This window comes from Eimeria necatrix, genomic scaffold (genome assembly GCF_000499385.1).
Source record: "Eimeria necatrix Houghton genomic scaffold, Enh_scaff834, whole genome shotgun sequence".
Lineage (NCBI taxonomy): Eukaryota > Apicomplexa > Conoidasida > Eucoccidiorida > Eimeriidae > Eimeria > Eimeria necatrix.
In genome coordinates, this window is record NW_013654643.1 from 7,501 (window position 1) to 16,241 (window position 8,741).

Genomic DNA, 8,741 nt, shown 5'->3' on the forward strand with positions numbered 1-8,741 from the left:
ACCACTGGAGCTGCACATCTCGCGGCTCTTTTGCGAGTTTTGGAGTGTACGTACACCTCAAAATACGAACACATAAATGCAGATTTAAATCCGCCATTTCTTTTCATTTAAATCTTTTCCGCTTTCCGCCTCTGCTGCTGCTGCGCCATCTCCCGCTGCACTTTTGTTTTATTTTATTTCACTTTTATTTATTTCTCTTTTTTAATTACTCCTTTGTTTCTCGTGTTGTACCTCCGGGTGTCCCCCTGAGGAGCTGCAGCAGCTTCCGCTGCAGCAGCTTTCCTTTTGCTGCGCTGCTGCCCCGCAGCACTTGCTGCTGCTGCTGCTGCTGCTGCTGCAGCGCCTGGCAGCAAAGAAGGCGGCGCTTCAGGCATTTGCAAAGTTCGCTTTATTTCACCGCCATTGGCAGCATCTTGGGGGCCCTTCTGGGGTGCTTTGTTTGCGTGCTGCTGCAGCTGCTGCTGCTGCTGCTGCTGCTGCTGCTGCTGCGGGTCCCTGCTGCTGCTGGCAGCACTCCCAGACGCGGCAGTTTGATTTGCTGCTGCAGCTGTCTGCAGCGCAGCACGGGGGGGCGCTTTTGCTGCTGGCGTGTCGCTGACTTTCCTTTTCTTCTTCTGCAGCTCCTCAAGTCCCCGCTGCTGCTCTGCTGCAGGCGCCCGTGCTGCTGCTTCGGGCTTCACCTGCAGCAGCAGCTGCTGCTGCTGCACCTGCAGCAGCAGCTGCTGCTGCTGCCAGCCTTCCGCCGCGCCTGCGTGCGGCTGCTGCTCAGCACTTGCTGCAGTGGACACGGAAGCTGAGAGGGGGGGGCCTTCTTCTTGAATGCATGCAACTTGAGGATCATTTGCAGATTTTCGAGAAGAGATAAATCCATTTTTTTCATTTGTTTTGTTTTTGAGAAGCAGCGAAGGCTCAGGCTTTCCCGCGGCGCTGCAGGAAGCAGCAGCAGCAGCAGCAGCAGCAGCAGCAGCAGCGTCTGCTGCTTCGAAGCTGCTGCTGGAGCTCCTGCACTTCTGCGGAGGCCTGTGTTCAACTTGACTCTTCTTCTGCTCGCAGTTCTCCCGCAATTCATTCTAAAAGGAAATTAATTTGCAAAACATTTAAAAGTTTTGCATGCAGTGGCTGCTTACCAAGAGGGGCTGCCACGAAGACCCCAGCTCGACTCCCGCAGCAGCAGCAGCAGCAGCAGCAGCAGCAGCAGGTTCTCTGCGCTGCTCCCTCGTGGCTTCGCTCTCGGACTTCGTCAGTCTTATCCGACTTGATCTGTTTTTAAAGAAATAAAAAATGAAATAAAAGAAATAAAAATGAAATAAAATTTGAATTTGAATTTTGAAAAATCTGAATTTACGAACCGCCGCAGCACTGCGTTGGACAGCTGCGCGAGGACGCGGCTGAATTCCTGAAGCCGAATTTGAATTTTTGGAAAAAGTTTGTTCAAATGGTATTTTATTTCTCCAAATTTGAATTAATAAAACAAATTTGAATAAATAATGTTTTATTCACCAATTCAGTGAACTCCGGAACAGATTTCTTCGAAGAAAAACCTGCAGCCCTCGCTTTCCCCCGGCTCAAAGCAGCGAGAAGAAATCGAACCCACAAACGGCAGCTTTCAGAAGCAGCTGGACTTCTATTTTCAAATTCTGAAAATAAAACATCAAAATATTAAAAGTGCGCAGCGGAGTTTAATTTGAAGTTTTAAATTGAACTGAACTTTCAAACAAGACCCCAACGACAGCAGGGTCACCGTTGCAACTTTCGTCAGCCGCGCCTCGCTGGGCTCTTCGTCGACTTCGAAACATTTTTTTTCGCATTTAAACATTTCAAAAAGCAGAATTGTTGGATTTGAAGAATTAAAAAGAATAAAAGTGTTCTCACCCGCAGCAAAAAAGATCGAGAGCCACGCAGGAGTGGGAAACAGCGCCTGAGTCCGCAAGTGGATCTTGCAATTTGCAAAATCTGGAATGTGTGCTCACCAGATCCGACTCGCTCACGAGATCGCTCAGGAGATTCACTTCGAAAAAGTTTGAAACTCTAAAAGTGAAATAAAACAATTAAAATAAATCCGCAAGTTTCGAGAAACTGGCTGCTTTCTCCCCACTTTGGACAGAAGACCGATCGGATCTGCGTGGTTGCGTCGAAGGCTGCTTCGAATTCCGTTCGCGAGCCTTCTTTCCTCGCGGCTGCGCGTTTAAATACTTTTTGATTAAAATAAATAAAAGTGATTTAATAATTATTTTACAAATATAATTTGCAGTTGCGGACGCGCACTGGTCCGGCGACAGACTCCCCGCGTGTCGCCTGCACCAGTCCTTCAGGCGCAGCCTGCCGGCCTTGTAGTTCTTGTTCTGGTGGCTAATTTGGCTTTTAATTTCCGTTTTTGAATTTAAAAACGAAAAATCATACCTGCAAACCAGCAGCAAAATGTTCGTCATCACATTTGCCCGAGGTTTCTTCGAAGTTTCAAGTTGAAATGCGTTTCCGATCGCCCGCTCCGCGCCGCTCCTCGCCGCGAGCGAGGAGCCAGCAGCAGCGCTGAGGCTTCTTTTTGTTGGCGGAATTAAATCATTTTTTATTTCTTTTATTTCTTTGTTTTCTGTTTTTGAAGTCAGCGGCTCCAGCGGGCCCCCTGCTGCTGCGCTGCAGGCAGCAGCGGCTGCTGCTGCTGGCAGCAGCTCTGTAGGCGGAGGTGAAAGCAAAGACTCCTGATGCCCTGCAGTGGCGCTCTTACGCTGTTTGGCTGCAGCAGCAGCATATGCTTCTTGTGCAGCAGCAGCAGCAGCAGCAGCAGCAGCAGCAGCAGCGCTGCTAGCTTCTCCCTCGAGGCCCGCGGGTCTTCCCCGTTTTGCAGAATTGTTCAAAAGAGATTCAATTGCATCTGCAACACGCGAAAGCTCCGAAATGTCTTGGACTTGGAACTCGCAGCCCCTTGCTGCTGCTGCTGCTGCTGCTGCTGCTGCTGCTGCTGGGGGCCCCGGCTGCTGCAAGTCCAGAGGGGCCCGCCTTTCCGAAGCGCAGAAGTCAGCAGCAGCAAGAAAGCTGTGGGGCTGTGTGGGGTCGGAGCAGCGGGAAGCTGCGGGGTGCTGCATGCTGCAGAGGCCTGCAGCAGCAGTGCTGCTGTGCTGCTGCTGCTGCTGCTGCTGCTGCTGCTGCTGCTGCTGCTGCCCGTCGGCCAAGGGCCACCAGGGGCCCCCCCCGAAAGCTGCTGCAGCAGGCAACTCGGGGCCCCCCGCCTGCTGCACCTGCCACGCTGCAGCACGAGCAGCAGCACTGTAGCTGCTGCTGTACTGCGTTGCTGCTGCAGCAAAAGCCTCGAGAGGGTACTGCCCCGGCTGGCAGCTCGCAGGGGCCCCCGGGGCCCCCGGGGGCCCCGGGGGCCCCGAGAAGTGGGTATAGCTGGGGGTAGGGAATTTTGCTGCTGGATCTGTTAGCTGCTGCTGCTGCTGCTGCTGCTGCCAAGAAGAGGGCAGCAGCGCTGTCTCTGGCGGCGGCTGCAGCTCGAGGCTTCGGCCTTCGTGGAAGCTCCTTTTGTGGGGTGCTGCAGAACCATATGCTGCTGCTGCTGCTGCTGCTGCTGCTGCTGCTGCTGCGCCGTATGCGTTGGCTTGGGGGTGCTGGCTGGGGCGGACTGCTGCTGTGGGCCAGTCGCCAATTCCTGCAGCTGCTTCTGCCTGTTCAAATGTCCCTTGGGGGCCCCACAACCCCTGCTGCTGCTGCTGCTGCTGCTGCTGCTGCTGCTGCTGCTAAGGAAGTAGTTGGGGAGTGTGTAGGGATTGTGGACAGCAAAGGCAGTACCGCGTTGGCTGCAGGCCGGGGCAAAGAGTTCCTGGAGCAGCAAGAAGACTCCAAAGAGCTTCTTGGGTCTTCTCCAGATTCCGAACTGGTTCTGGTCTGCAGCAAATGGACTTTTGCTGCTGCAGGCTGCAGCAAACAGCAGTCTGCAGCAGCTTACCGCGAAGCGCCTTGCTGCTTTCTGGCTGCAGTGCAGCGCAGCGGCCTCGCCGCGAGCTCCGCCTCCCTGCGGGCTGTTCGCCGCTTTCTGCAAAAAAAGGAAAATTTGAAGAAGACTTTGGAAAATAAATGCGAAAATAAACAAAGAGGAGAAAACGGACCGCCTGGGGCCCGGGTTTGCCGCCGTGGCGGCCGCGCGGCGGCTCCGCCGGCGCCGAATTCAACTTGCGGCTTTTTCCGTGAAGAGCCGCCGCAGCAAAGCGCTGGCCCCACTCTTTGCTGCAGTAATCCCGCGAAAGCTGCGGCGCGGGTTGGGAAAAGAAGTGGTAGGCAGCGCAGAAAGAGGCGGCGAGAAGGGTGAGCAGCGCCAGCCCAGTCTGCAGCAGAAACATGAAGGCGATGCTCACTTCGGCCGCCATCGCCGCTTTTCTTTTTTCCAGGCATGTTGGCCTCGCAAAGGCCTTTTAATTCCGCGCAAATGCAAACTCAAACACAAGTGACAGCCCGCAAGGCGAGCCGCTTTCGGGAGTGCTGCTCGCGGCTGCGCGGCTTCAGGTGTATCCGCAGCTACGCCTGCGCTGGACTTGGCGGGAAACTCGAGTTTCGAATTTCCTTTGCGGGAATACTTGTGTTTAGACTTTCAAAAACTGCTTATTTGCAGTTTTAAAAGACTATTTCGTGAAGGGGAGCTGCGGGAACCGCGGGAAGTTGAGTTCTGTCTGGAAAACTTGCAACTTGAATTGCGTTGCGCGGAAGCGCGCGGCGGAAACTGCGTTCCGTGCTTCGTTAATTGAAATGTTTTCTTCGAAATGCAACTTCGACGCAAACTCTGACAGAGAGAGTCGAAGTGTAGGCAGCTCAAGCTGATCTGCAGCTGCCACACAACAAACAGTTCAGTCTCGGCGGCGGCTGCTGCAGCTCTGCTGCGGGAGGGCAGCAGCAGCGCCGCAGCAGCAGCAGCCACTTCAACTGCTGCTGCCAGCAGCAGCAAAAGGCCCCACAGGCTGCAGTTTGCTGCAGCTCTTAAGCTGCAGTTTGCTGCAGCTCTTAAGAGCTCGCAGGGGCCACCGCAGACTGCCGCCTCTTCACGCGCTTACGGGCTGCGTCTGCTGGAGTCTCCTGCAGCACTGCTGCGCTCTTTCGCATGCGTTTGCCTGCGGAGACCTTGTCCAGGTCCCCCGCTGCTGCTGCTGCTGCTGCTGCTGCTGCTGCTGCTGCTGCTGGAGTCCGCGGCCGCTCCGGGGCCTCCTCAGGTGTCAGTGCACCCCCTAAGGCTCCAGCTGCTGCAGTCCTCAGGGCCCCCTCTGCAGCAAACTCACTTTTATTTGCTGCAGCTGCTGCGAAAGGCGCATGCAGTGTGGGGCCCCCGGCCAGTGCTGCGGGGTGTACAGACACCTCAAGGGGGGCCTCCTCCTCCAGCTCTGCAGCATTTCGCGCCAGCTTTGCTGCCAAAAGAGCAGCAGCAGCAACGTGAGCAGCAAGTGCAGCGCTTTTGTGGCTGGCCTCGCTCGAAGCAGCAGCAGCTGCTGCTGCTGCTGCAGACTTCGCAGCAATGCCAGCAGCTGCAGCAGCAACAGAAGTTGTCTCTTCCTTCAACGCCCAAGACATGGAGTCGGCGCATGCGCACAAACGCTTCTTTTGCTGCTGCAGCAGCTGCTGCACGTCGCAGTGAGCCCGCGGCTCCGCAGCAGCAGCTGCAGCAGCTGCAGCAGCTGCAGCAGCTTCAGTGCCGCTTGCACTCGCCCCTGCTGCTCGTGCTGCTGCTGCTGTTTGCTGCTGCTCCTCTGAAGCTTCGCCCCTCTTCGCAAAAAACGCATGCAACTTGCTGCTGCTGCTGCTGCTGCTGCTAGGCGAGGAGGCAGCGGGCACCGCCGGCGTCGCTGCTGCTTCGGCCTTGTCTGTGGGCTGTGCTGCTGCAGCTGCTGCTGCTGCTGCTGCAGCAGCAGCAGCTGCTGCTGCTGCTGCTGCTTCGGGCGGTGGAGTCCTGGCTGGCGGTGGACTCTGTTCCTTTTTCTCCTTTTCCTCAGTGTCCAGCAGCGAGTTGTTGGCCTCCAACTGCGCCTTCAGCTGCTCCGCGAGCTCCTGCTGCTTCGCCTCCACCACTTTTTCTTCATTTCGAATATTTTGAAATATTTCTTCGAGTTCTTCCGTGAGGTTGAAGGCTTGCGCCACTTCCTCCGTTGCGTACCAGCGCTGAAGAAAAAGTTGCACAAAAACGCGAAATGAACTCCAATTTCGGATTTGTTTTCCCCTATTATTTAATTAATTAATCAATTAATTAATTAATTATTAATCTAGTTTATTATTTCTTTGCTGATTGGCATTTATCTCGCTAAGTCGCAGATCTTGCACGTTTGCACGATCGCTCTGCGAGCGCTCCTTGGGGTGCACCGGAAACATGCCTGAAACTCGAACTGGAATGCCTCATTTCTCATTCTGAAATATAAAATATATTACATTAGTTCAAGTATTTGATTTAATTTTAAAATTTGATTTAATTCTGCTTCAAAGGCGCAAACACGCGAGGCTGCCTTCACCCGCTGCCTGTCTTCCGCTCGCCGCTCATAAACCATGCAGTGTTTCAGCTGCCTCTCAACTTCGGCCTTCGTCACGTGGCGGTTTCTGAAAGAAATAAAAAACAAAAAAAGCAAATTTGCGACTGAGAGGAACTGCAGCAGCAAAAATGAACGGGAAAGCGGGGTCTTTTGTTTCTCACTGTTCAGATTCTAAACAGAGGAACATTTATCTTAAAGCAATGTTATCACTTATATGTCTTAAAGAAACTTTATCAGTTATAAGTCTTCAATGAACAACATTTATTTCAACTTGGCCGCTGGGAAGCAGCAGAAGAAGGGGCACCGGGCAACCCATCTGGCTCTGAACTCTTCATCTTTTGCCTTATTTTGCAGCTCAAATTGCTGAATTATTTGATTTAGATATATTTAAAAGCGAGGAAAACCTACGCTTTTTGAAACTCCGAGATATTCCTCAGCTTTCCGACAGTCTTCCCGTGGAAAAACTGGAAAGAGGCGCACAGGAATGCAGGCGAGTGTTGCAGTGGCAACTCTTTGCACATTTAGGTATTCTTTTCAAATGCCACTTCTTTCAAATGCCATTTCTTTCAAATGCATGCGCTGGATTTTCAAAAATGCAAATTCGATGCTATTTATCTTTTAGAAAGGGAATTCCTGCATTCTTTTGTCAGCACTAGGCGACACTCTGAAGAACTTCGAGGGGATACTTTGTGAAACAACAGCAAACTTGCACGAAAAGTGGAAATCACTTCGCATTTATGAATATTAGATTTATATTTTTTAATATTATATTTATATTTATGAATATTGCATTTATTTTTCAATTTAAATTCACGAATTATGCTTCTGCCACTTCTTTTCTTCTCACTTTCAGCAGATTGATGCTGTCTTCGTCAGACCATCGGCGGCGCGAATGAGTGGGCAAAGCATCGAGCCGGCAGAAAGGGTTTCTGCCTTCGGCAAACAACAAACAAAGTCGTTTCATTTGCATGAAAAGAAGCATTAGAAAGCAGAATTGCTGAATTAATATAATATATATAATTAAAAAGTGAAGAAATATTCACAAATGCGAAACAAGTTCTACTTTTCGTGCAAGTTTACTGCTGATTCACACCAAGTCCTCACCCCAGTCGTCGCCAATGCAGCCGTATGCAGAACACCAATTGCGGTCCCTTAAAGTCGGAAAAGCCACAAGTGGAGACGCAACTGCAAATTCAAATTCAGAAAAACATTATTTATTTCGAAAGATAAATCTTTCGACCCAAAACATGAACAGCGAGGCGCGCGCCACCAAACCAGCGAGACTTCCGGCTTTCTTTGCTCGAACGCAGACCCGCGAAACAGAATCAACATTGCAACAAAAGCAAACCCGCGAAAAAGAATTAACATTGCAAAAATAAGCAAATCCGCGAAAAAGAATGAACATTGCAACAACAAGCAATCTGCAAATTGGAAGCAAACAACTCCGCAGCCCAGGCAACTGGCGAGTGCGTGGAGGGGTCTCACAGTCCGCCTCGTTGGGCTTGTGTTCTCCGTCGAAAGTGAAGTTCCAGCGGAGAAAAGACTCGAACTTCATGGCGGGAGCTGAAATGATTCTGTCTTTGGGGTCTTCGTCGTCTTCGAGCCAGTCGCGGTCGTCTTCGCCTCGCACTTCCTCCTCCTCCTCCTCCTCCCGCGCGTCTTCCAAGTCGTCCGCGTCGAAACACTCAAACCACTCGTCGTCGCTGTCTCTCTCGTAGTCCACGCAGCTTTCTTCGGCCCACATTTCCCGCGAAGTCGCGGCCTGCGGCCGCACCGCACCGCAGCGCCCCGCAGCGCTTGCTGCAGCAGCAGGCAGCTGTCGGAAGCTGCGGAATGCTGCGAAAGCTGCAGCTAAATGCTCTCCAAATGGCCAAACAAGGCATTTAAACGCGGCTTTACAGGCCCCAGCTGCTGCTGGGAAGCAGCAGCTCCAGCAGCAGCAGCAGCTCTGCTGGAGCTGCCGCTGCTGCGCTCAGAGCGCCTGCTGCTGCTGCTGCTGCTGCGCGCAGCTGCTAAATGCTGCAGCCCGTTTGGCTTATAGCAGCGAGGCTGCTGTGCGGGGCCGCTGCTGCAGCGCGCAGCAAACTGCAGCGCAGCAACTGCAGCGCAGCAAACTGCAGCGCAGCAACTGCAGCGCAGTAACTGCAGCGCAGCAAACTGCAGCGCAGCAACTGCAGCGCAGCAACTGCAGCGCAGCAACTGCAGCGCAGCAACTGCAGCGCAGCAACTGCAGCGCAGCAA

The 8,741-nt window shown here is 52.8% G+C and overlaps 2 protein-coding genes across 2 annotated transcripts; both read right to left on the minus strand.

Annotated features, from left to right (window-relative positions):
* Positions 1-188: 188 nt before the first annotated feature.
* Positions 189-4,364, minus strand: ENH_00078700 (hypothetical protein, conserved; the record flags this gene model as incomplete). The annotated part of the gene is made up of 5 exons (XM_013583141.1): positions 189-1,070; positions 1,971-2,028; positions 2,266-3,734; positions 3,947-4,033; positions 4,107-4,364. The coding sequence occupies 5 exons, from the start codon at positions 4,362-4,364 to the stop codon at positions 189-191; spliced, it is 2,754 nt and encodes a 917-aa protein (XP_013438595.1).
* A 252-nt stretch (positions 4,365-4,616) lies between these two features.
* On the minus strand, positions 4,617-8,244 carry ENH_00078710 (hypothetical protein, conserved; the record flags this gene model as incomplete). The annotated part of the gene is made up of 5 exons (XM_013583142.1): positions 4,617-4,813; positions 5,043-6,138; positions 7,348-7,433; positions 7,605-7,685; positions 7,986-8,244. 5 exons carry the CDS (start codon positions 8,242-8,244, stop codon positions 4,617-4,619), a joined length of 1,719 nt encoding a protein of 572 aa, XP_013438596.1.
* Positions 8,245-8,741: the final 497 nt, after the last annotated feature.